The sequence below is a fragment of the Oryza brachyantha genome, chromosome 3 (assembly GCF_000231095.2).
Source record: "Oryza brachyantha chromosome 3, ObraRS2, whole genome shotgun sequence".
NCBI lineage: Eukaryota > Viridiplantae > Streptophyta > Magnoliopsida > Poales > Poaceae > Oryza > Oryza brachyantha.
In genome coordinates, this window is record NC_023165.2 from 28,412,321 (window position 1) to 28,439,274 (window position 26,954).

At 41.8% G+C, this 26,954-nt stretch overlaps 4 protein-coding genes across 4 annotated transcripts; all 4 read right to left on the reverse strand.

The window, feature by feature from the left end:
* Positions 1 to 4,484: 4,484 nt before the first annotated feature.
* Positions 4,485 to 7,339, reverse strand: LOC102713810 (ras-related protein Rab2BV). Its single transcript, XM_006650753.3, has 3 exons — positions 7,213 to 7,339; positions 6,865 to 7,068; positions 4,485 to 5,205 (listed from the first exon to the last, which is right to left on the reverse strand). The coding sequence occupies exons 2-3, from the start codon at positions 7,027 to 7,029 to the stop codon at positions 4,723 to 4,725; spliced, it is 648 nt and encodes a 215-aa protein (XP_006650816.1). The 5' UTR covers positions 7,030 to 7,068; positions 7,213 to 7,339; the 3' UTR covers positions 4,485 to 4,722.
* Positions 7,340 to 9,013: 1,674 nt separating this feature from the next.
* LOC102714083 (nucleobase-ascorbate transporter 6-like) lies at positions 9,014 to 13,003 on the reverse strand. Its single transcript, XM_006650754.2, has 14 exons — positions 12,711 to 13,003; positions 12,488 to 12,585; positions 12,202 to 12,378; positions 11,976 to 12,076; positions 11,792 to 11,867; positions 11,645 to 11,704; positions 11,381 to 11,565; positions 11,153 to 11,249; positions 10,962 to 11,048; positions 10,799 to 10,857; positions 10,249 to 10,340; positions 9,774 to 9,851; positions 9,515 to 9,675; positions 9,014 to 9,419 (listed from the first exon to the last, which is right to left on the reverse strand). The coding sequence occupies exons 1-14, from the start codon at positions 12,808 to 12,810 to the stop codon at positions 9,201 to 9,203; spliced, it is 1,590 nt and encodes a 529-aa protein (XP_006650817.1). The 5' UTR covers positions 12,811 to 13,003; the 3' UTR covers positions 9,014 to 9,200.
* A 2,489-nt stretch (positions 13,004 to 15,492) lies between these two features.
* LOC102714360 (calmodulin-binding protein 60 A-like) lies at positions 15,493 to 18,968 on the reverse strand. Its single transcript, XM_006650755.3, has 7 exons — positions 18,700 to 18,968; positions 18,518 to 18,593; positions 17,938 to 17,990; positions 17,324 to 17,814; positions 16,984 to 17,144; positions 16,379 to 16,579; positions 15,493 to 16,278 (listed from the first exon to the last, which is right to left on the reverse strand). Exons 1-7 carry the CDS (start codon positions 18,837 to 18,839, stop codon positions 15,700 to 15,702), a joined length of 1,701 nt encoding a protein of 566 aa, XP_006650818.2. The 5' UTR covers positions 18,840 to 18,968; the 3' UTR covers positions 15,493 to 15,699.
* Positions 18,969 to 22,318: 3,350 nt separating this feature from the next.
* Positions 22,319 to 26,909, reverse strand: LOC102715653 (pentatricopeptide repeat-containing protein At1g74850, chloroplastic). The gene is made up of 5 exons (XM_006651909.3): positions 25,392 to 26,909; positions 24,888 to 25,303; positions 23,710 to 24,024; positions 23,514 to 23,621; positions 22,319 to 23,287 (listed from the first exon to the last, which is right to left on the reverse strand). The coding sequence occupies exons 1-5, from the start codon at positions 26,808 to 26,810 to the stop codon at positions 22,951 to 22,953; spliced, it is 2,595 nt and encodes an 864-aa protein (XP_006651972.2). The 5' UTR covers positions 26,811 to 26,909; the 3' UTR covers positions 22,319 to 22,950.
* Positions 26,910 to 26,954: the final 45 nt, after the last annotated feature.

Below are 26,954 nucleotides of genomic sequence, written 5' to 3' on the forward strand. Positions count from 1 at the left end.
GTCAAGGAAGATAAAACATGACGCATATATAGGAGGAGAAATGAAAATTAAGAACAGATTTCACAGATTATGACAGAAACTACAAACATGACGCATATATAGGAGGAGAAATGAAAATTAAGAACAGATTTCACAGATTATGCCAGAAACTATCTTATTTTTTTCTCCTCACAATTGTGTTCTTACTCAATTACTTTTAATGCTTTAAGAGATCAAATTGAATGCAACAATTTTATATGAATTTCATAGAAATTAACTTAATTTCCATGAAATTTCTCTAAGAAATCATCCACTCAAAAGGATCCACATATGGCTTGTTCCATTTGGAGAAAAAAGACGAGGATTTACCTACTTAAGGATTAATTTATATAAGTGTCATTCGGTTTGTAAAAATAAAGTATAAAAACTACATGCTACAGAGAAAAATATAGGAAATTTTTCATCCATTCAAACCTCGTAGAAAAAATTCCCATAGAATTATGTGTGCATGTCTTTCTGTTCCTTTACTTTTCTATTCTTATTGGTTAAATTTTTTTTTTGTAAACCAAATAAGCTCCAAGTCATTTGCCTAGCAAGACAAAAAAAATCGCAATTATACTTGCATATGTTTCCAAGAGGTTGAAGCATCAGATCGAGCACTAGTTTATTCCACTTTCGATATTTGTAAATTCAGGCATGATTGCTAGTCTACGTAGGGAAAGGAATAAATAATCACGTGTTAATTACAATAACTTGGTAGTATGCAGTATATAATTTAAGCAGTTATACCATACTTGGGAAAGTATCGGGAGGCATCACATTTTCTAACATATTTTGGTAACTCCATATACTTTTATACCTTGAGGTATCAAAAATAAGCAATTTTATCATCCTTCAAAGAATAACTCCAATTACTTTCTACTCTAAGGTGCTCTATTTTCTAGTGTAATATTTGATACCCAATTACTTTCTACTCTAAGGTGTCAAAATTTTGAGTTTAAATTTTGGTGCCTCGATGTGCTTTCTTTAAAACTTGCTCACCAAAATTATAAGTTTAAATTTTTGGTACCCATAGATACTTAAAATGTTAAAATTGTCCATGTAATTTACCATCTTGTAACTATTCCTTTTTTGCCCGGCCGCTATAAATGGTGTAGTTAATAAATTGCAGCCAAGTATCCATCTGGATTATGGACAAAAATGATGTGCGTGCAGTACAGTTGCACATCCTAATCTAGTTACAGTGGAGTCATTGCGCTTAATACGTAACACTCAAAAGCATCTGTTTAATCCCTCTTTTTTGACAGTTGTTGATCTAGCATGGAATTCATTCTAGCCACATTAACTCCATGATGGGAGCTAGATCATGATTAGCTCCAAATTGTTAGTGGGTAATCTCCTGGTCAACCGCATGATCACCTGTATAATATATATTTAACCTGAAGCTAGCTAGATATCAACAGGAAACCCTGGCCACTTAAATTTATTCAACACACTAGATTGCAACCTAGCTAGTCACTATGGAATTTTTTTTATTAGCCAGTAGGTCATAGTTAATTTCCTTTTAGCGAGTCTAAGCCTGATGAAGACATGCATACAGATTGTGGGATGAACCTTCTTTTCCATGAAAGTAAAGTGGTGCCTACATACATTAATTAGTAGGATTGTTATTCAACACTTGAACAAAATCTCATATTTATATGCTCATTGGTGACTTTGGTGGAGTATAAAATTAGCAACTCACATTCACACGGCCTGGTTTTTTCAGTGTATTTAACACAGATTATTTGCTTCATGCTTCAAAATATGGCATTTTGGAGAAAAAAAACTTCCTTCTAATGTATTACCTATACCACTTGTTTTAAGTTATTCGTTAAGTTTATTTATTAAAATATTAATTTATCCTTATATTTAAGTACATAATCAACAATAATTCGCTCAATAATCTAAAGCAAACGAGGGTAGAATTGCATATTAATATATGTAGATTTCTAGTGGTCCAGTAAAGATTCATTATATCTATTGCCCTGGTATCCAACACGCACTAATTGGAAGTTGGTTCTGCAAGTGCATAGTGCGCACGCCATCAATCCATCGTGAAGGTTCGATTAATCGATTACATACATAAAACATTAACTAATTTTTCTGAAGTGTCTTCTCTGAAAAGGTTGTACTCTCCGGCTTTAATTTTCCATGGTCTCAAACTGCTGCAAAACTTTTGAATTCAAAGTTTCAGATTTCCGTGGGTACTTGTATGCAGAGTATCAATTCTTCTTTACTGAATGCTAGAATCAATCAACTCTCTCAGTCAATCTTCTGTTTTTTTTTAAAAAAAATGCACTAATGCTGTTTTTGACTCGAGCTTAAACTGGGTAGGCTAACGTAGGGTTCGTCAAACTTCAACTGGCTTTGACCATACCAAATATTCTCTCCAATCTCCATATCTAAATCCTTGAAATTCAGTGTAAACTCAGTTAAAAATCATCAGGCAATTTCAACATCTAAACATACTTTTTAGGGAGACAAACGCGTATACTGTATAGCCACAAAATTCAGAATCCTGAAGAGAAACACACGAGTGATAATCACTGGCAGGACAGATCACAATCAACTCCAGGCCTGCCTGCCTGCCATTAGATTGAGAGATTTAAAGAGATGCATCGGATTTGGAACGTATGAGGCGAAATTAAAGCTGAGCTGAGTTTTCTCGAACATCTTTTGCCCTGCAAAAGGGAAAGAAAGAAAGAAAAAAAAAAAGAAGAATGGAAAAGGGCCGTAGCAGCTATTGGTTGCACATTCTGGGAAGTGAACAGAACACGATTCGGCGGATGTTGCGTCCATCAAGAATCCATCCGGGGAGAAGACTCTGCAGTTGACATGCCTTCAAGATTTTTTTTTTTTTTGGGTTTTCATCTTCTTCAATTTGCAAAAGGGTAAAAATGGATAAACAATTTGATATGTTGATGGAGTTGCTGCTTTCTGTAAAAGCCATTGGCCATCTCTGGCATCTGGCCTAAAAAAAAGGATGGGTTGATGGAGCTGTAGGTGCATGGCTCCGTCTTTCAGTGATCAATTCCCGATATCCACGATCATTCGTACATGGGTTGCGCTTTCCCTGGGAACTTCACAATTTATTGATATCTTCCCTGTTGACTATTGAGCATATGTTTGGCTTTTTTTAAAGAGCAAGTGTAATAGTAGGCTATAAGCTAACTAAATGCTGATGTGAAAGAGAAAAGGGAGGAGAGAGAAGAAGCTGGCTATAAGCTTATAGCCAGCTCAGGCACAAGAACCAAGATAACATGTGAGACAGACATGTGGGTCATGCATTAAAGATAAAGATCTAACTATTATAACCATTATATGAGTGGGCTATAAGAAGATTACCAGAAGTTTTATAGCCAGCTTGTTGGCTATATTATTAGCCTTGCTCTAAGAGAAAAGGTCAAACGTCATATTTAGAAATGAAAAATAATTTATGAATGAAGCTTTTATATATATATGTTTTTAATGATCTAAAACTCACTGTTAGAAAGTAAAGTACAATAAACAAATCACAAAATCCACTATAAATGTAAGATTGAAAATTTAAATTTTGACTTATAAACATAAAAAAACGAAAAGACGAGGATGAAAGGGGAGTGACATAATTTGGTTGTGTGTCTTTCATGTAATCGTAGAAAGAGATGCAAAAAAGGGTATCTATGTCCGTCCTAGCAGAAAGGATTGACTGACATTCGTGCCAGAAGAACATATTCTTGTTGAGTGAGATCGGATCAATGATCAGTCACACAACATAAGACCACAAGAGGTATGGATTAACCACAAAGAACTGTGACTAGCTTGCCTTATCTCTGTAAGATTCTCCATGCATTGCTGTTCAAATGTTCTATGATCACCAAGTTGATGTCTGAATCGGCATAAAATTGTTGTGACCCTGCACAAAGCGAAAAACTGTCCTGAAATGAATCAGCCCAAAATGGAACAAATCGTTAATTTTCTGATGATATAAAGGCGGAAGCGAATGTGGATCAAAGTTAGGAGTTTTAAGGTAGGAGGCACGAGTAATGCATGGCCAGGCCAGCACTGACAGTGAAGCGGATGTTGTTCCCGGTCCAATGGAAAAGCAGATTGTGCTAAAGCAGATGGCATAGAACTGATTCTATAATAATGTAAAACCGCTGAATCAAATGAACTGAAATCCTGATGTTACACTCATTAATTGAAGGACATGATACACGTGTTAAGGGACCGCAAATGCAGTATACTTCAAGCAACGACAGAAAGAAAGAAATCTGATCAGCAGAAAGGAAAAACAACAAATGGAGATATATATGAGTTGTTCAGTTCATAAGACATTGGATAATGCCACCAAAAAGGCAAAGTGATGCTTTTAGTTTCTAGTAGCACAAAGATGATGGATGATACATCACCAAATAAAAAGCACAACATTTTTCAGCTCCAACAATTTAGATCATTGTATGATTTTTATAACACAAGCATACTGAAAGAGAACATGATATTGATCCGAAACTGTAGGAAGTCTTGACGAGCTGGTCTACCAAAAATTTGCAACTGCACATGATATCTACCTTAAAGGAAAATTTCTTTCTAGTGATTTAAATTGTGATTACAATCCCACCGGAATTACAGGACAAAAGGAGTCAAGTGACCTACATAACACCTAGTGTTGTAAGATCCATGGGAATTTCCTTTGCGGCATCACCAGTTTTTCATTTGCACCTAGGCAGAGCAGCACCCTCTCTTTGTGTTAACAGTAGAATCACTAACATTGATAGTGGTTCCTTGACTAGGAGGTCCATTGCCTGCCGCCTCTTGGGCAGCAAGCGCCTTCTTGCTGATGATTTGATGAATATCAGAAAGGATAGTCTGAAATGCCTTCTCGACATTAAGGGCTTCCAGGGCTGAGGTCTCAAGGAAGGAAAGCCCTTCCTTCTCTGCTAATGCCTGACCATCTTCCTCTGGAACTGACCTCAGGTGGTTAAGGTCAGATTTGTTACCAACCATCATAATGACAATGTTGGAGTCCGCATGATCACGAAGTTCACGGAGCCACCTCTGGATGTTCTCAAAAGTCTGCTTCTTTGTTATGTCATATACTAGAAGTGCCCCCACTGCTCCCCGGTAGTAAGCACTTGTGATGGCACGGTACCTCTCTTGCCCTGCAGTGTCCCATATCTGAGCTTTGATAGTCTTCCCTTCTATCTGTAAACATAGTTCCACACTAAATCAGAAATCTAACTTGAAGATTCGCGATGAGTCGATGTAATTAAATTAGACTGGAGGCTTATCACATCGTTCGAACATGATACAACCAAAACAGCTTCCAAAGTCCAAAAGTTCTCTGAAATGCAATAGGTAAATCAAAGGACCCGTCTACAGAGGTCAAGTTAAACAACAGGGTCAAACTGAATGATGACAAAAGAGCAATGGCCAATGGTAAACCTCTCCCTCTCCCCCTCCCCCTCCCCCAACAACACACTCTATCTCACACAGAACAAATAAACAAAAAAGTTTTGTTCTCTTGGAACATTTCTGAAGGTCCAGGCATCAAGGCACGTATAAACTTATGCAAGTTGCTCCTATTTCTCAAAGTGGTTTCAATTGAGCAAGTAATACCAAATGATGATGAATACACTTATACACTGCTCAGAGCCTCAGACGATCTGCAACAAAAGGCAACATTCCAGAGACAGTGATTTTTTAAAAAGAACATCATGCAGAACTACAGTTTACCTCGTCGGTTCTGAACAATTGTTCCAGTGAAATCATAAAATTACCATGAAAATATAAGCTTTATGACAGTAAAAGGACAATTGGCCATATGCTTTAACATGCTATTGGCATAATGAGATGCATAATCCATATGCCAAGTCAAAGGCTCCCATCATTTTGCAGTAGCAACTGCTTATAAGCCAAAATTTGAATATTAAAACTTATTTTTGGACTTGATTTTCTGGTTTTTCCATTGGGGTTTATTTTACAATTTTTGCTTTTGAGTCACCATGTACAAGCATATAAAAAATTTTACACGCAAATTATTTTTCGTTTGCAAAAACACGGTTTCGCTTTTTTCTTCCAAAAAGCGAAACAATTAGAGCCAAAGTATAAAACAAAAAAAGGATAACAAACTGATAATTTTGGAAATAGACGACATAAAAAGGTACTGAAACATAAGTCCTTTTTTCAGATAGACGTCAAAATTGAAGGCAGATGAGTGACATGTGTCAAGGCAGTTTCATTTAAGTTTTTCCACCTTCCTAGAACTTCCAGTGCAACGGTAGGGATTTATGCACTGAATATAAGTCAGTAAGATAGGTCCAAATTCAGCTAGCACAACATTAAGCTCGCAGTATCCAACGTTAACTTCCAAACTGGCTTATGAAACAGGTAATTCTTGCTTTCTTTTTCTCAATATCCCTTTTAGGACATTGACAAATGATATATATGTATTGTCCAAAAAATGATAAATGATATATAGCGTTGTACCTATGGATCTAATTTATGTTAATACCCGTGCAGTTCAGAATCAAGTACTAACATTCTTCAAATCATTACAGGGGCCCTAACGCGCAACAAAATGACATAATAAACAAGTGGTACATGCAAAAGGGTAAGAATCCAACCTGTGCAGCATTCATCAATAGTTATTTCCGCCCATTTCGCTCGTCAGATTCGCAGAATTTAACCTAACTTAATTCATGATCCGTACAAGCGAAGCAACCGACTTATATCAAACAGAACAACCTACCGCGACAGGAATATCCAAACATGCATCTAAGGCAATGACCATGCAAAATCCCTACAAGCTGAATCATAATCACCAGAAGAAGAAGAAGATGGATCGCGCGAGAGAAGGGGGACCTGTAGCGTGCGGGTTGCAAACTCGACGCCAATGGTGGACTTGGACTCGAGGCAGAACTCGTTGCGGGTGAAGCGTGAGAGGATGTTGGACTTGCCGACGCCGGAGTCGCCGATGAGCACGATCTTAAATAGGTAGTCGTACTCGTTGTCCACCCTGTGCGCCATGGCCGACCACCACCACCACCACCACCACCCGCCGGATCCCTGCAGCCACCCCCCACGCAGCACGAGATCCAAGTCCCCCCCAACCGACACCGTAAGCAGAGATCCCAGCACCAAACCGAGCGATGAACCGATCCAGAGACACGGGGGAGGAGAGGAGAATCGCGGCGAGCGAATGGCGCGCACCTCGGGTTCGAATCGAGCCGCTGCCGATCTCCCCTCGCGGGCGGAGCGGAATGGGAGGAGGTGGGTGGCGACGACGGGGAGAGATTTGGGACGAGAGAAGAGAAGAGACTCGAGGAAGGAAGGAAACCGAAACGAGCGGCGAAGTGGGCATGTACAGCGAGGCAGGTAATCAGGGAGCACGATTAATTATTTTTTTCCTAATTAATTATTGTAACTTATTATGAGCAGCTAATTATTGGGGGACTAAATATATAAATAATAAAAACAGAGGAATTTCAGGGAGGTGACAGGGAATTTTGAATTTGAACTGTCCTTCGTTTGAAAATTTAATCGTTGGTTGCATCAGATCTATTGGTGCTCGTGATTTTTTTTACACCAACTGTCCAGAATAAATAATTATCTCATGTACCATCACGTTTAACATTGGTTGCTAAATGATTACCTGCTCTGTCTATTTTATGTCTAACGTCGTTAACTTCTAAACTTATGTATGTTCGATCACTCGTGTTATTTTAAAAGTTTTCGCTATTAAGTAAATAAATTATCATTCAATTGCTAAAAGTTAACTGGCGTTAGACCAAGTTCGGCAAAGGATGCTACTAACTTGTATTCTCTCTTTTTTCGTGCACATTTTTCAAACTACTAAACGATACTCTCTTCATCCCAAATTGATCATCATATAAGAGAAAACTAGAAATCTTAAATTGATAATTATATAAGATAAGAGAGTCTATTATACATTAATTGCAGTGTGAAAAACTCTTTGGTTAACATGCGCATTAAATGCTTACATGCGTTTACCCAATCAGTTTTGATGTGATTTGCAAATTTCGATTATGCAGGTATATATGCAGCTTGAGATTCGTGACTCTAGTTTTTCAATGCTAATTAAATAGATTCTTGGTCTTTACACCTAGATATTGATGATCAATTTGGAATGGAGAGAGTATAATTTTTAAAAAATTATATATTTTTTGTTTTAAATTCAGATTAATCTATTTTTCTAATTTTTATAGTTAATTATTAATTAATTATATACTAATTTGTTAGTATCTTTTTTCACAACGAATAATAAACCAACTGCCCGAACAGGCCCGTACTGATTTTTCTCATCGTGTTTACATGTGAGTCGTGTTTACATGTGAGTGATTGGTGACTTGGTTCGTACTTGACGAGGTCGTGTACTCGTGTACGCGACTCCTCTGCATCTGCAGCTCGCAATGCAAGTTTACGTTACAATTTAGAGCTGAAATGGTCGAGATTTTCAGTTAGCTTTTAATCTGAACAGAGTTTAATTCAAACCTAAAACTTCTCGCGTAGTCAATGCATATGACCATGTTCTTTCTAGACGTGTGTGGGTTCACATTGCAACTTTCACCAGCCGAGATGTCAACAATCCATAGTGTCACTGGCAGATGGGCTCCACTGTCAGTGCTTTTGTCTTTAGAACACGGGACGTGAGAAAAAGGTTGGAGAGAAAAATGTATCATTGTGAAAATCAGCTGGTTGGTTTGGACGAATTCAAGGTCCTGTTGGATTTTGCCATCTGGTCATGGTTCAGTTTGTAGGCCATCTATCTGCTCGGTTTGTAGCATTGTGTCCACTTCTTTTGTAGGTCATCTGAAGAAGAAAAGGTAATTCATGTACTACAAAAAGATCTGCGAGATAGTGAAATCACAGCTGAACCATGTACCACAAAAAGATCGGCGAGATAGTGAAATTGCAGCTGACGGGAGGATCTCTGAAAAAAAAAAAACTACGCATTTTCATTTGTGGATTTTACTGTTAATCTGACCCAATATACACACAAAAATGCTGAAGTCATTTCTCCTTGCTCAGATAGTTTACACTGAGCTCTGCAGGATTCAGAACTCAGAAGTACAAAAAAAACACAGGAGAAACAACAGTCTGGTGATGCTAGAATTACTTACCCAAGAACTAATCGTACAGTGTTATCCCAATTTGATACAAAATACTGGAGTGCATAATTAGAATGACGGGAAGAACTTGTTGAGGTTGAAAGGCAGGGAGTAGAACTCTTCGCTGCGAGGGTCTGTCCTGAATGACCTGAATCTGTCCCAGAAATGGTGCCCCCGGTCCTTCCTGGCAGTGCTGTCATGCCTGTGGAGGGTGTTGTCCAACAAATATGCTACAGCGCCTCCGACAAATGCTTTCGACGAGAATACCACGTTGATCATATCATTGAACTGGGCAAGAGAAAATAGAACCATCAATTGTTAGGTTCATCATGTAGAAGGGTATATTCAGGAGTAAGTAACACTTGAGTATTACTGGATCTTACCCATCTTGCGTGAGTGTGTACTGGGCCATAGCCTGCGACAGAAGTGTACTCATTGAAATACTGCGGAACCGACAAACCCATAAACACGGAGAAACCCAGGATGAATTTTGTTCGGAAGCTGTTCAGGTTGCAAAACTGAAGGAACCCTACTCCTGCCATACCTGTAGACAGAAACCGAATATATTGCAGTGTTAATAAATCAAATATTGATAGAAAGAAAGCCAGATGTATCATTTAAGATTCTCTTCATTGTACATACCGACATATGCAAATAGAAGACAGTATATAGCTGCAACTATTGGGCCTGGAATTGAAGCAAATACCGCTCCAAATTTCCCTAGAGATGCAGCAGAAAATCAGTATGACCAGACGAAGTGCACGCTTATTGTCAGAATTGCATGAGCATAACAAGGATTCTTTAAAGTTGTATGACAGAATTATAAGCTTAAATAAGTAAAAAAAAACTATGTAAGTCTGAGAGATCACAATAGTATAATTTTGGTGCAGTACCATGACTTAATTTTTCATTTTAGTTAAATCTGAGTCAGTGTCAGACTTGGTATTATGCAATAGTATCTCCTGTAATATTCTCGGGGTTAGGCTTCTGGCTAACCGCTACTCCTCCAGAAACTATTGATGAACTGATTTTAAGCTTAGCTCTTTATCAACCTATCAGTCGTAAGAAAACATTAACAAACTCCCTCTGGAACATTACACCAACGCATTAGGCTTACCAAGAATAGAGAAGAAAATCATAAAGCCGGCAGAAATCTGCACCACACGTCTGCTGCCAACACGCGTCAAGCCTAGCAAGCCAGCATTTTCACTGTTCCATAACAGTATAAAATATCTCAGACCAACATCATATATTAGGTAGTGTTTAGATTGAGAAAATTTTTTAAGAAGAAGTGCCACATCAAATGTTTGACCGGATGTCGGAAGGGATTTTCGGACACGAATGAAAAAACGAATTTCACGGCTAGCCTAGAAACCACAAGACGAATCTTTTGAGCCTAATTAATCCGTCATTAGCACATGTTAGTTACTGTAGCACTTATGGCTAATCATGGATTAATTAGGCTCAAAAGATTCGTCTCAAGATTTCTTCCATAACTGTGTAATTAGTTTTTTGGTTCATCTATGTTTAATGCTTTATTTAGGTGTCCAAAAATTCGATGTGATGTTTTTGAAAAAAAATTTTAGGAACTAAACAAGGCCTTAGTATTACAATGAAGCTATATAACACACTATCATACAGGCAACAGTAATCTAGAATCTGCTTACACAGATACAGATGATCCATTAGCTGTTCCAAACAAGCCATCCAGCAAAATACCAACCCCCTAGGCAGCACACAAACAAATAAATTAGGTAAGATGTTTGCATGTCATTTGAATTGTCAAGAACTCGAACAACATATTTGCAGATTAAGGAGTCTAGATGGTACCTGCCAACCAATGCCGCGACTCATAACAGAAGGAGGGCACGGTGTTGCACTGGCATACCGCGAGACCGCAATGAATGCACCAGTAGACTGCATTAGAAAGTAAGGAATATTAGCTGGTTTGTGCATGATGCCCTAACATAGCAGTGCTGCACCTCTCACTAAAAACCATAGATATATATATATGAAAGTACCTCCACAAGAGCAACAAAAGACGCTGCCATCATGGCAAAAGCTTCACCGGCATCAAACGTTGGTGCTCCCCACTGGAACGGGTAAGGTACACTTATCCTGTAAAATGCAGATGGAAACTATTTATAATAGCTGCTCTTTTCTTTAGTGCCAATTGCAGAACATTAATTCAAAAGTTGTGACGATTTTCAGTAGTTAGGATGCCATGGAAAAAAGATGCATGGCATTACCATGGAGCACCTCCTACAAGCCCAGATCGATCAGTTCGGCAGTGAAATTGTGTCTTTGGAGCAGCATTCTTGTATGCCCCACCAACAGTCAGGAAGAAGGCGTAAAGCCAGACAAGGGCCACAGACATTATGATGGCAAAACGCTCGAACGCAGTCCCCAACAAAGGCACTAGGTTAGGTATGTACTGCAGAAAGATTTACACAACGTTCATAAGGATTCAGTCACCGGTAGGATTCAGACAACAGTGACCCTGATGTATATACCTGGGAAAGAGCCACCAGAAGTATGATTTGCGGAAGACCAATCTCTACACATTTGGCAACCTGCACAGAGAATTCATGACGCTATATCACTATATCACTGTTTCATTATACACCCAAACCACATAATTTACATGTACAGATACTCACACTTGGGAATCCAAGCTCATAGAGCCCAAATCCAACAAGCGCGACCAGTGGCGCCGCGGACAGTGGGCTCAGCAGCCTGCAACATTACAAGAATAAACATGTATTAGCAAAATGATAGGACCAGTTAAGGTACACTGATCAAACAGCACCTGGAATCTGAATCCTGAGAATAAGACATGCACACCTGACGACAATCCGCCAGAGCCCACTGAACCCCATGATGATTTGGAGCGTGGAGGCCACTATGAGTGCGCCCTGCGTTCCCCGCATGATGCGCACGAATTTCTGCAACGGCCATGGCGAACCCAGCACACCACGCATGTCAGTGTCAGTAGAGCAAGGAGTCAAACAGAAGAGAGCCAGGCACGCGCAATGCGTGGAGGGTGAAGCGGGGGAGGAGGGAGGGCGACCTCGTGGGGATCGGCAATGCCGTTGTAGCGGCCGGCGAGGATTATGGAGATGGTGGGCGCGACGAAGGTGTAGGAGCCGCCGATGACGGCGGGCAGGCGCGTGCCGAGGAAGCTCTGGAGAAGCGTGTTGATGCCGGCGACGAACAGCAGCGTCTGGATCACCCGCGCCTTCTCCTCCTGCATCCATCCACCCACCCAACCCAAGGAGTGAGTGAGCCATACAAGCTAAGGGAAGAGAGAGAGAGGTGCGCAGCGGCGGCGCGGACGGGGGAGGCCGGGGACGTACATTGCCGCCGCCCATCTGAGGGACGAGCGCGGTGGGGATGATGACGGTGGTGCCGAGCATGACGAGGTAGTGCTGGAAGCCGAGCAGGATGGCCTCCGCTGCAAACAAAAACCGAACGCGTCGTCAGCCATCCAGCCAGCCAGCCATGGAGATCGATCGACTCATCGATCCACTCCTAGAATGCAGCACAGAGGGGAGGAGGAAGCAGGGAGCGGGCACTGACGCCATGGGGGAGGGCTGGTGAGGCAGTAGGAGATGGCCGGCAACTGGTCCCTCACCGCGTGCGGCTGCAGCTCCTCCTGCTTCGGCGCCGGCGCCGCCATTGCCTACCACAACCACCACACTGGGTGAGAGCGAGAGTGAGGCGCCTCCTCCTCCTCCTCCTCCTCCTCGAGATGCGCGAGTTGAAGCGGTCGCCGCGGAAGTGGTGGTGGTGGGGAGCAGCGCTGCGCACTGCGGGCGCACACGATGACACGAGAAACAAGCGAGGGTCGCTCCACGATGGCTCGCTCTGCCCACCCCACACACCAACCCAGCAGCCAAAATATATAATGCGGCGGCGGCGGCGAGGGGTGGTGCTCCACACCCCCTGGACCCTCTCTCTCCTTCTCACCGTATCACCGACGAGCCGATCTGAGTCGGCAACGCGTCAAGCGCAGTGACCTCACGTACGCGGACGCGTTGCGGTGGTGGTGGCGGTGGCCGTAGTAGGGCCGTGGCGGACTGGCGGTGGCGTTTTCTACCGCGCGACGCGCTCTTTTACTGCTGCTGCGTGCTGTACGCGCGGCGTGGTGGTTGCGCCGCTTCGGTTGAGTGGATCGCTCCTCGTCTCGTCTCGTTGCTCGTTGCCCGTTTCGAGGAGAAAGAGGGGGGTGTTCCGAAATGATTTCACGCCCGTTTGGGTGCCGGCGGGTTGTTGCCGCGGCGCAAGGCACGCTCGTCTCGTTTTTCCCCCAGCACAATCATATCACCAAGCATCACCGTTTTCTCGGTTAGAGCATAGATAATAATATAGCCAATAAGCTATCTATAAGATTTTTTATAGTTTTTTATAGTTTACTTATATAATGGTTAGCTCTTTATTTTTAATAAAGAACACACATGTCTCTCTCACATAGTGTCTTGGTTCTTGTGCCTAAATTAGCTATAAGCTTATAGCCAGCTTCTCCTCTCTCTCCTTCCTTGTCTCTTCCACATCAACATTTAGTTGGTTTATAGCCAGCTATTATACTTGCTCTTAAACCGTATTGTGAAATTCAAAGCGCATTACTCCCTCCAGTTCCCTACTTAATACTTGAATAGTTTTGAAGTAAACAGGAAATATAGTTCCAGAACTTTTGTTTCAAATAAAATTTAAAATAGCTGTTGTCATCTTTTTTTTTCCGTGAATTTTTCCACATAATCATGGTATTCAACATCGCGGTTTTCTTCATCAAGTACCTCCGGTTTCGTACTAATATTTATCATTTTGAACATGATTGGAATTAAATTTTTAGACTTTTATTATAACTAGTTTTTAAAATATTTATACAACCTTGTTTTTTTATGCATAATCATGTCACCCAGCATTATGGTTAAATTCAAAACGAACAGTTCCCTCCAGTTCGATACTAATGCTTATCATTGAGAACAAGATTGGAATTAAACTATTAAAACTTTTATTATGATTTTTTAAAAACATTTACTGCCATATTGTTTTTCTCTGCATAATGTTGTCTCCCACCCCACACCGTAGTTTTCTTGGTCAAATCGCATTGTGAAAATTAAAATGCACTGCTCCCTATAGTTTCATAATAAGTCATCATTTTGAACATGACTAAAATTAAGCTTTTAAGCTTTTAGAACTTTTATTATATATTAAAAAATATTTACTTTAGAAGCATATAGACTATACATATAGATTAATCATAAAAGGTACTTTAATAAAATTATATATTTGTTGTGTTTCTATATATATTATAATATAAAATAGAGGTTAACGTTGTTCTTTTAAGACTATGTCATTACAGAAATGACAAGTATTGGAGTATATGCATCATTAGTTCTTCATCATTGCGAATCTACTGGATTAGTAACATTAAAGTTGTGTTCTTTTTTTTGTTGAGCGATGAAAAATAAAAGATTTTTTTGCTTTTGTTATACCTATTTAATGATATAAACAATGACACTAATAACTACGAAATTAATAACTACGAAATTAATAACTACGAAGTACGAGTAAAAGCTGAGAAAAGATCTAACATCAACAAAGTACTGTGATTATTAGCTAGGAGTAATAGATTTACAGTGGTTAAGAGGAGTAATGAGTTAGTGGGAGCCCACAGGGAGACCTAAACTTGATACTGGGGGGGCCACATGGATCCCTCCATGTGGGTAGATTAAGTAGAAAAGAAAGGCCAAAGGTGCAAGCAAAGGATCCAGGGGAACCTCCTCCCCTTCTTTATTCAGTTTCATCCTAACTAATGAGAATTTCGGCCGCAAGGTATCAATCAACCGACCACAGACTCATGTAATGTAATCAAGTTTAAAGTAATGGTTACAAGTACAGTTCTGATTAGGTTTTTAGTGATAATTCTGCCAGCAAATCAATCACTAACAGGCTAATCTAATGCGAGGAGTGCATGCAGGGTTTTGGCAGGCACTGACCAGACCAGGGAATAAAGACGTTGGCACCTGCGAACACCAAATCACTGTCTTTTTTGTACTGTTCTTTATTCCAGGGAGTATCGAACGATCAGTGATGCTCACATTGATAATCCTTTTTCCTAACGTCTCTGTCTCTAACCAAAACATTTCATTCTCTCTTAAAAAAGGTAATACTACTCGATGGAAAAGCATCTCAACTTACAATTTCTCTGAAACAATTTATATAGGCAAAACTCGTCTGTTGTTGTAGTAGACGAAATTCAAAACAATGATTACCATAATAGAGCCGTAGAACATTGTTATAACCGCCACCATCCACAAATATTTACAGAAAATATTCACAAAACTTCATCTGATTATTTACAGGCAAAGCTGAAAGCTATTCTTGCTGACAAAATGCTGGAGGCAGCTGATAAACCAGCAGAGCGTGCCAGCTGTGCCCAAAAAAGTTTACAAGACTGTCAAACTCATATGTACATATTTTCCTTTTATCCACGCATATATATTTCACAGTTTAACTAAACAAAACAGGGACAAACACGTGAATGAAAACCGAACAAAAAACGTTATTTCATTCTTTTTAGAGCAACAATTCTCTTGGTGTAGAATATCCATCCTAAAACATAAGACAATGTCCTCCATCCTCTATATGCCTTGGGCTTAGATATCGTTGCAATGAAGCCTTTTAGTGCAGCTCCGAGGTCTTGTGTGTCAAAGGATACAGAAGGATCTGCGCAACGATAGTAATCTTCACTGAACGGGGGATGACTGGTGCAGTCCTCATAAACCAAAGAATTGGGGAACTTGTCTATTGTTTGTGACACTTGAGGTGGCCCATGACCACCGAGTGGGGGTAACTCTGGCTGATATTGATTTTCACTGCTTTCTGCAGTTTCCAGCTGACAGGGATCCAATGCACTCGAGGGATCGATTGAGAAAATGTCAGATGATGGTATGCTTAACTGGCTCAAACCAAAACCATCTGTAGAAACTTGTGTGGGAAACTGGTTATATTCATCTTGGAGCAATGATGGAGGTCTCACATCAAAGAGGTGTGAAGGATTTGATATAAGTGTTTCATTGTCACAGGTGAAGACATTCTTCCAATTTTCATACGCTTGCTTCACATATGCATGTGCTTCAGCCTAAAAAGAAAAACAAATGGGGTAAAAAATGATGGAGCAGATCTAACTGGTGAAGCGAAATGCACAATAATCTCCAAGTTGAGTGAAAAAATGTTAATACCTTCTCCTTTTCCGTAAGATCATCAGCAGAAACAAACTTCTCACATATTAATCCTCTCACTTCTCCAACAACATTGAACACGACAGCTGTTTTTCGTAGGCTGTCTGGATAGTACACATGCACCTTGTCAGTGAGAATACAGGTTTTTGAATGCTCAACTGTGACCTCCCACATCTTGGTTGACATGCCACCGCCCAATACCTGCATATTTGAGCATAAGAGGGTCAATATATCCACATATTTTGCTCAGCACCAATATCATCTGCAACAACATGCTACAACTCAATTAAACAATCACAAATTCAGGCAAAAGGATAGTACATGACATCTGATTGCTGAGGAAAAAAAAACTTTGAGCTCAGATTAGCATAATTATGTTTACCAATAAATCTAAGAAATAAATAGTTTCATGGTTTTACATTTCTTGACATAATAAAATAATGTTCAAATACACATTTTATGTAATTATATCTAAATCTTGGAAAAAAAAGAGAACTGCAACAATAGACGGATTGTGTAATTCTGGAAAGAATATAAATAGAAACATAGAAAGATTCTTTAACTTTGAAAGAATGGAGAAGTACATCCAAAGATCAGTATAGCACCTTCCGAAGTCGAGGAGCATCAAGATGTAGTAAGGTGAGAAAATCTTTTACAGTAACAATTCTCTCCCTATTCAAACGCTTGTGAAAAGCTCCCTCCTTCCCAATCTTCTCCAGGCGCCAAACCTCATCATCAAGAGCAGGGGGATGATGCTTCTTGTACACTGGGAAAGATCAAGAAAATAATTCTAAACAATGAGTTGAAATTTGTATGCCTTGTCAGTATTTATGACAACAACAAAAATACACATGCCAATCATTTTAAATAGTAGATACGAAACCTAGCACAAGTCAAGAGGGCAAGAAATTAAAGGAACAATTGAAATTCGATGCGCAAACTCACATTCTCCACGATGATCCTTTACCACAAATGATTCAGACTTTGCTTCGCGGACCCTTACTCCATTATGAGAACCATCCTCGGTTTTTGCACCTAGCCTGAACTTACGACTGCGTGTCCAACTGGAATTATCTGTGAATGACAGTTCCCCCACTGTACCAATGCCTTCAGTTAGGGCAACAAAAACGTCCCCAGAAAGCAAGGCCCGTTTACCTTCCCTTTCTCTAATAATGTTATTGTTAAACTCCTGAGCTGTCCAGTCATCACCTTCTCCACCTTCAAAATCCCCCTCTAAAACTACTATTTCAACTTTCATCAGGGACTCATTGCCTGATGCTACGACTTCTCTGGTAACAGTGTCAACTAGAGCAATAGTTATACTTAAGGAGCTCTCTCCTTCAATCTTGGAGCCAGTGAAAATCGGAAGTGAAAGCTTAGTCATGAATTGGAGCTGGAAATTTTTTGATGTAGATGGAACCACATCCATGACAGTTCTAATGGGAAAAATAAGAAATCAAGTTGTTAAAGAAAAGCTGCACTAGCTTATTGAATCTATACAGTGGTTGATATTTGTCAAGTTGGTTGTTAAGACTTAAGACAGAGTTACAATGTCGTACCTTGTCATCATAGTGGCATGATTTGCAAACGCTGACTCGATTTCTTCTTTCACCTAGAAATTAGAATTGGATAGAACATAAAAGTTAAGACCATCATGGGATAGTAAAAAACACATGGCTTAAGAAAATCCCGGCCAGGAGAACTTTAGGATCCACCCAATAGTTTTGAGTGAAAACTGAAAAATACTCTCTTCCAAATAGAAACAAATGAAGCCAAAAAAATGGAGGTCACAAATTAATGTTTTCTATTACAGTGCCTAAATGCTTTCAATGTACAGATTTATTGAGTTCCTATACATTTAAGTCGGGGATTATTAAAAGGGCTTGTGTAATTCAGAAGTTCAAGACAGATCTAAGCACACCAGCTGCCCAAAATACAGATGAAAATTGCAATAGATGATCAATATAGAATCCATATCAGAACCACAAATTAACTCTAACCCCAATAGAATGAAAGGGGATGCAGATCAAATATGTACATCATATCTGATATATCATACAATTATATACTCCTACGAAGTTATGACACATCAGTGAGAAATGGAAGAGAAAAAAAAGGAGGTTTCATGTGTTGCCTCACCACTCTTCGGATGAGGGGCTCGATCGCCACGAAGAACTTCTCGATGGTGCTCTTCCGCATCACCTCCGTGATCACCCTGCGCGGAGGCAAAGCCACCACCGCCACCAAATCAGACAGTCCACCCACACAAACGCAGACAGGGAGGCTCCAATCGAGCTCTCGAGGGATCGGGAGGGGCTTACTCGCGGAGGGCGGGGACCCTCTGCCGCTTGGGCTCCCCGCGGCGGTGGGGCGGCGAGGAGCTCCCGGCCCCGGATTCGGCCGGGCCGGGGGCTCCGAGGGCCCCGCCGATGGTCTCATCCGGCTGCCGCTTCTGCGACATCTCCGGCCGCCGCGCCGCTCCTCGCCTCGCCTCCGGCCTCGTCGTCGCTGCCGCAACCTAACTCTGCGCCGGACGGACGGGTGCGGCTACTGTGCGACGGTTGGTTTGATTGGAAATGATTTGCTTTTTTTTTTTAACCTACAAAATGACCTGAAATTGTGCGAGTGAACCGGCCCACTAGGCCGCACAAAATACAAAGACCAATCTAGTGTAAAGCAGGCCAGCCTAAGAATTTGCTTTTTTAAAATAAAAAATCGTGCTCTGTGATTATTCGATTCACTTCAGTTGTTTTCAACTTTTTTGAAAAGGATTCAGCCGCCAGACCATATCAGTATTTTTTTATAAAAAAACTTGAATTGGTAGGTAGGTTAATTCAGAAGCGACTTAAGGCTTGATCAAATTTACTCTCTAAAAAAGCTTTTGATCAAGTTTATTTCACGCACAAGGCTACAAATTGGTGAAAAATAAGGGGTCAAATGGAGCACCAGCAAAGGTTGCAGTGTCAATTCAAAAAAAAGAAAAGAAAAGAGGGGGGGGGGGGGGGGTACAGTGCACTTGAACTTGAACAAGATGGTGGAACAGATATGTCATTTTCATTGCTTTCGACTGTTATCTGAAAACGAGTGTCCGACGAATGGCGATGACACATTCCTTCTTGGATAAGCATGTGACAAAGCAAAGGACTTCAAGGTCAAGAGAGGATAATTAACAAAGACCAGATGTCTTGCTGATACATACAACTGAGTGATTGACAATGGTAAAAGGAAAAGGCAGCTCCTGTGATTACTAGAACTCTTATCAACCACAACTCAAGCAAAGCACGCAGCATTCCATGGACCAAACGTTCCTTGGGGAAACAAGGCACCACAACATCACAATGCATTCTAAAGCAAGATTGTACATCTTCCCTAGATCGCCAATCCCTTTCTTCCAGCAATCCAATGTCGAATCTGGTCTTCCTTCAAATCAAGCACATCGATTCCACTCAGTCTCTAATGCCTGCTTAAGCATACAGTTAACAGTTAGCACACAGGAACTATACCAACAAACACGGTTTGGAATGAAATCCAGTTAAGCCTAGCTGCACCTGATAAGAAGCTGCTAACAGAACTTGAAATCACAAGAGCGTTCTATATTTCTATCATGATTGATAAATGAAACCATAGCTGCAACTGATAAGAAGCTGCTAACTTGAAACCACAGGATTGTTCTATATTTCTATCATGACTGATAAGTGAAAGCATAGCTGCAACTGATAAGAGGCTGCAAACTTGAAACCACAGGATTGTTCTATATTTCTATCATGATTGATGAGTGAAACCATAGCTGCAACTGATAAGAAGCTGCTAAAAGAATTTGAAACCACAAGAGAATTCTATGTTTACACCATGATTGATAAGTGAAACCAGTGCAATATGAATTGTGAGGTAGTGCTGAAATGTTGCCTAAAACAAAAGGTAGTGCAATGTTTAAATGACTGTAAAAAAACTGGTACAGTTGGCAATGATCACACTGGCATGTCAACTGATATTTAAAACACTGCAGTAAGTCTGGTCAGACCCTAGGAAAGTGAACTTTAGGAACCATTTGTAACTTCTCTCAATTCAGTGTTAACGTTGTTAATTTCATAGTATAATAGTAGCTGAAACTTGAAAGGCTTCTTTTCAAAAAAAATTACCCCGAGAAGTGAGCAGTATAAACATCAAAAGTCTATAATTAATATTTATCAGACTATAAACAGATAACTCAGTTGAATCCAATGTTACTACTTGGCACATCAGCAAAGCAAACCCACAGACATCACTGGTGGGGAGCATAGGTTTCCCTTCTAGTGTTTTCTTTTGGTCAAAGGCATGATCATGCTTGGTTTGGTTTTGCTCTTTCCAAATCCGTTACTAAAGGAGAATAAACCAAGTAACCAACTTGTTTAACCCATCGCAACAAAGAAAACATGGGTGTCTTCAAAAGCTCAGCCAACCTATATAACTGAACTTAGAAGTTGTTGCCAAAGAACTACAATGAAACCAAATCACCAACGGAGAAGGATTAGCTAACAGGAGCCCTCTAACACAATAGAATATCAAGATTGCAATCATTGTACATATCTTTATTAACAGAAACAAGAATCGAACTCGACAGTTCATGAGGTCATTATTTGTCAGTAAATATGTCTGAATCCCAGATGAATGCACCACATCTCCTAGAATGAAGGAGTTTTGGCACAAATTCTGTGTATTTCCCTCTTGAGGACACAAGCCAGGAGTGAATTTACACTTTACAGAGCACAAAGATACGCTATAATGCTATATCCTACATTATTATGGCCTATGGGATCAAGTGACGAGTGATCTCGTCGAGGGAAAAGGGGCACAAACCCTAGGGTTGGCGAAGGCCGGAGGGGAACAGCGACGTGGCTTTTGGGGACGGCGCCGCGGTGGAGTTGGCCACGGGAATAGTTCCGGCGGCGGAGGTAGGAGGAGCCGCCGAGGAGAGCTCGCGGACGAGGGCGGCGAGGGCCTCGGGGTTGGCGCCGCGGTCGCACAGCGCCATGAGCAGCGACAGCGTGTGGCGGTCGAGGCCGGTGTCCAGGATCTGGGACATCTGGAACGCCAGCTCCAGCGACTCCTTCGCCTGCCTCGCGGCTGCCGACTCCGTCTCCATCTCGGGCGGCGCCGTCGCTCCCAGACTCCGGCCGGCGGGGGTAGTAGGTAGCTCGGGTTTCAGTACGGCTCGCGGCGGCAGCTAGCTCCAGTCCAGCTTCGAGGTAGGTGAAGGCCTGGTTCGAGAAAGAATTCTCAAAGGGCTGGCCCAGATGCAGTGACTGGGCCGACCTCGGTTATTAAGAGTACGTCGAACGGTTTATCCAAATTGATCATTCATTTCTTTTTTGATGATCATAAAATATATTCCTTCTTATATAGGTTTACAATCTAACAGTTCATTCGTATTACACCCTATATTTTATTAATATATTAAATACCCAGATTCACTTATAAGTATATATATGCTACTTACAGGTGTATTTTCTAGCACCCTAAAAGCAAATCAGTAGTAGGTATAAAAAAAGCAAATTAGTAGTAAATAAGACTTAAATGCCCCTTATTAAATAAGGAGACTATATGAGTGAAAATGCAAATAGGGGTAAAATGAGGTGATTGAACTAGTACTCCACAAACCCACTCTTTGTGGGACAAATTTGAATTCCACAATGCACTTATTATAAGATATGTAGTATTTCTATTAACAATTTAGGGTTTCTTCATATTGGAGAAAACTTGGAGGAACTAAACTAAATCACGGGGAAATCCTGTAATATTTTAATGTTCCAAAGAAACTCTTATAAATGTTGTTGTTTTCATAAATCAAATCTTAACATTCTTTTTCACTTGTGAGATTTCAAGATTGCTCTTCACATATTCTAAAATGCTATCTGTTTGAGATCAGGAGAGCATAATTATTTTTCAGTTAACACCAGCATCACACACACGAATATTCTTTTTTCCCCCAGAAAGCAGCTTCTATTGAAAAGATCAAGCAACCATACAGACAGCGACACGAGCTCCTGACATTATGTCCATAAGAAACGTATCGATGGCTCATGGATTTTGCCGACTCATCAGGATGAGGAAGCTACGGTGTATTACAGTGTTGCATCATATATCGACAGAATTCAAAGACTCATTCTTGCCCAATGGGGCAGGCACGAGATGTCATATAGAACAAGTGAGCAACCAATAACGACACGCATACTCTGATACTCCCTAGTCCCTACTTCCTTACTAAATGCTACATCCTGAAATGCAACCGGAAGTCCTGCACTGTCAATCAAGTTAGCGCCAATCCGGTATCAGGATCTCTTGCATAATGCATATGCACCAGCTCTCTGGGTAAGATCTAGATATTGCAAACTTGCAATGATGTCCACCGCGTACAGTGAAGCAAGAGAGCACTGCAAACTGCAGAGGTAAGGCCATTTCATCGTACATCAGGATGATCTGATTCATCTGAATGCCCATGCTTCAAAATTGTGAGATATTCTGCATCTCATCTTCCATTGTTCAGTCAGATAACATCACATCTGCAAAAGAAGGAGGCACCACCTCCTGAAAACTCACAGTGCGAGGAGTTCTGACTCCTTTTCTTCTACCAATGTGTCATCAGTCAAATGGGCAGCACCATTATTAGCTTGGGATTCCCTAGTGTATAACTTCGAACCAGGAGATGGCAAATTCGAATTTGTCATCGGAACAAAACCAGATATGGCAGAATCATCGAAGGAATCTATGGCTGATTGAAGCTTTTTCAACTGTGACTTCAAGCATATGATTCGTCCCTTGTTCCATTTTGGGTAATGGAAGGATGACGATAGTGTATCATTTAGAAAAGAGTACACAACTTTTGCAATCGGCAGTCCCCTTGTAATCGTGCTTTTCTCCATTTGTCCTCTCCTGGAAATCAAAGCACTGCTAGTCAACTAGAGAAGACATAATAATATAGCTATAGCACTGCTAGTACTCCATTGTGGCTACATATTGCATATTACTTTATTCAAGTGAAAAGACAAAATAATTATGGGAATAACAAACTCGACTCCTGAACAGTTTGAGAAGACATAATAATATAGCTATAGAACATGGAATGTGAAGAAATGCCTATCTTAGGCTGAAAGCTTACAAGACAACAACGGAGGCCAACTGAGGAAGATCTTCATCTCCTTTTAGTCTGTCATAAAGTTTATTGAGCCACACTGACACAGCCACTAATGATCCACCTACTGACATCCTGCAAATGCAAACAATCTTAAGCAGGCCTGACAAATAAGAAATCTAGATCACTCAAAGAACCTAGTGAGAGTGATAATTAACACTACCTATGCACATCGGCAGACCAGACCAGCTTGGTATCACGAAATAACTCAGGGAAGAGCCCATATTTCAATGCTTGATCCAAAACCCTTGCAGCTCGACCCTTCTGGCCGAACCACCAAAGGACATCGAGGAGTGCATTAAAAAATCGTAAACTGTAGTCACAGCCTTCTAAGTTACTGTTGTCAAGCACATATTCAACCATTTGCCAATTGGAGTCATCGTCATACTCCCCTTTGATCATGGAAGCAATCACTTGATGTGTACTGCTAGCACAGTTTCTTTTCATTTCTTCCAACAGATCATAAGCATCTGCCCACCTGAAAATGCACATGCATTATGTTGTAGTTTCATACTTTCATCACATTTTAAAAATTCAAGTATTTTGATGTCCAAATAATTTATAGTAACTTGCATTGTTGTAAGTACTTGTGGGTCAAAGCACTCAATTTTGTCTTGTGTACTATTAATTCTACCTTAATGATGCTGGCCAAGACTCTAAAATGATTTAAGCATGATAAATGCCAGGAAGAGGAAACAAAAGGAAAACGGGACAGCTACCACAGTCCAGATCTTTCTCAAAATTTTAAGGTACAAATATTAATTCAAACCCCTCAAGGACCACGAGGAATAATAGAGTTCTGCAGCTTATGGAAGGAAAGGAAAATTGTAAAATCCAACCAACAAATATGTTACTGACTTACAGCATTACGTACATATGGCATATCAAGTTAAGTGGAGCAAGTACTGACAACAGTGCAGATTTCCTACATAATACCATTCAAATTTTGTGGAATTTCACACAACAGACACAAAATTGCCGTTAGACGTAGCCCACATGTTGCTTAGAGCCTTAGAGGTGGCTTGATGGTCATATATACTCCCTCCGATCACTATTATTTGTCGCTTCCGACAGCCAAAGACTGCTAGGTGCAAGTCATTTCCAATGTCCAAAATATCAAATAATTCCAAACAGAGGTATTACAATTTATATTCCAAATTCCACAGTTATTTATGTGATTAATCACATATAAAAATATTCTTTCTAAAGCCCAAAAACCAGCCAGTTATTCTGATTAAAGTTATTCCCTATTTATCACTTATCACTCTCGATGCATTTACGATCTTCAAGAGAACCACAATATTTTAATAGAAACAGAATGAAGGTGTCCTTCTGCCTTACCTGTCATTCCTGGCATAAAGAGACAACATCATGCAATAAGCAATAATGCTAGGAACAGTCACCATGGACTGAAGTTCTTCAAACTGCTCTTTGCTCTCATCTATAACGCCTGCTATGCAATAGGCATTGAGTACCCCCTCAAGGGAGCGTTCATCTGGATTGAACCTGGACTTGCGCATCTCCATGTACGCCTTGACTGCATCATCTAATTGTGCACCCTGGCAATACGCTTCAATGAGGGCGTCGAAAGAATCCTTGTCTTTCTGAATAGCAGCATTGTTGGTCATTCGAGAAAAGACGGCCTCAGCCTCCTGGAAAAGGCCACCCTTTGCAAATGCATTTGCAAGAGCATTGTAGGTTTCTATAGTTGGCAAGTTACCAATTTCAGTCATCATGTTGAATGCAACATAAGCCTCCTGGATACCAAATATAACATCATGAAACATTTCATCACAAAAGGGGTATCTTAGAGTCATGTCATCAAAATATGATTCAATGACTGACCTCATACATAGCTGCATGGCCAAGAGCTTCAACTAGGCCAGTGTAGGCCTTAGCAGTAGGCACCATTTCTTCTCTTGTCATATAGTCAAGAACTTCCCTTGCATCCTCGTGGAGTCCACCGCGACCACAGGCAACCATGACATTTTCACATGTATCAATATCAGGCTCTACCCCAGAGTGAAGCATATCTTGGAAGAGCTCCACCACCTCCTTGAAGAAGCCACCATCACCAAAAACACGGAACAGGACATTGTAAGTGGCTGTGTCTGGAGGTACAGCCGTTCTCATCTCGCCGAAAAGCTCACGCACGCCATCAAACCTCCCCTGTCTGCCATAGAGATCGAGCAAGACACGGTATGTCGCAGCTGTGGGCGGACAGCCATCAGCCTGCATCTGCCGCAGCACAGCCACTGCTTCAGCAGTGGCACCGACCCTTGTGTGAGCTTCCATGAGCCCAAGATATGCAGATGGGTCCGGAGTGTGCCCCGTTGCAGCCATCTCAGCGAACAGTTCTGCCACACGGGAGAGGTTGCCAGCACTGGCAAAGGCATCAACAATGTGGCGGTAAGATGCTGTGTCCGGCAAGACACCGGCCTCGAGCATTGTGCGAAGCAACATCTCCGACTGGTCAGAGAGAGCGCGTACGGCAGCAGCGGCGAGGAGGGTGTTGTAGGTGGTGAGATCTGGACGAACGGAGGGGGACGGGTCATGACGCATTTCAGCGAAGAGGCCAAGCAGCATGTCGAACGGAACCGGCGGGTCGGTGGCGCGAGCACAGGCAGCAAGCACGGTGTTGTACGTGGCGGCGGTTGGCGCGACCCCGGCGGCCTTCATCTGGTCGAGCAGCTCGCGGGCCTCCTCGTGCAGCGCGTTTCGCGCGTAGGCGGCGATGAGGGAGGTGTAGGAGAGCGCGGTGCGCGACTCGGCGGGGAGGTCATGGAATACCTCGAGGCACTTGTCGAGCAGGGCGGGGCCCTGGCGGCCGAGCACGCCGATGACGATGGCGTGGATGTGCTCGTCGGGGCGGCACCACGACTGGCGCTGCATGTACTTGAACAGCCGGAGCGACCGCTGCCAGTCGCCGCGGCGGGAGAACTCGCGGTACACCGCCGCGAAGTCCTGCAGCGTGAGCCGGTGTCGCGCCGTCTCGAGGCACCGCGCGATGGACCCCCGCGGCGGCAGGTTGCTCAGCCGGTCGATCAGTGACTCCACCTCGTAAGAGTTCCCTCCATTCTCCACCGCCGCCGCCGCCGACTCCACCCTCGCGGTGGCCACCACCGCGAGCCGCCTCCCGCCCCCGCGCCGGCTCCTCGGCCTGCAGCACCACCTCCTCGCGGGCGGGAGCAGGAGGTCGTAGTGGTACGACGGCGACGCGACGGTGGCGGTGGTGGAGACGAGCGCCATGGGAGCATCCACCATCCGCCGCCGGCGACGACGGCGACGAGGAGGGGTTTAGGATTCCACCACGGCAGGGCTCCCCGTAGATTTTGGGGAGAGATTTTTGGTCGCGGGAGTGGATAGAGTCGGAGCCCGAGAGGGAGAGAGAGAGAGAGGAGGCGCGGG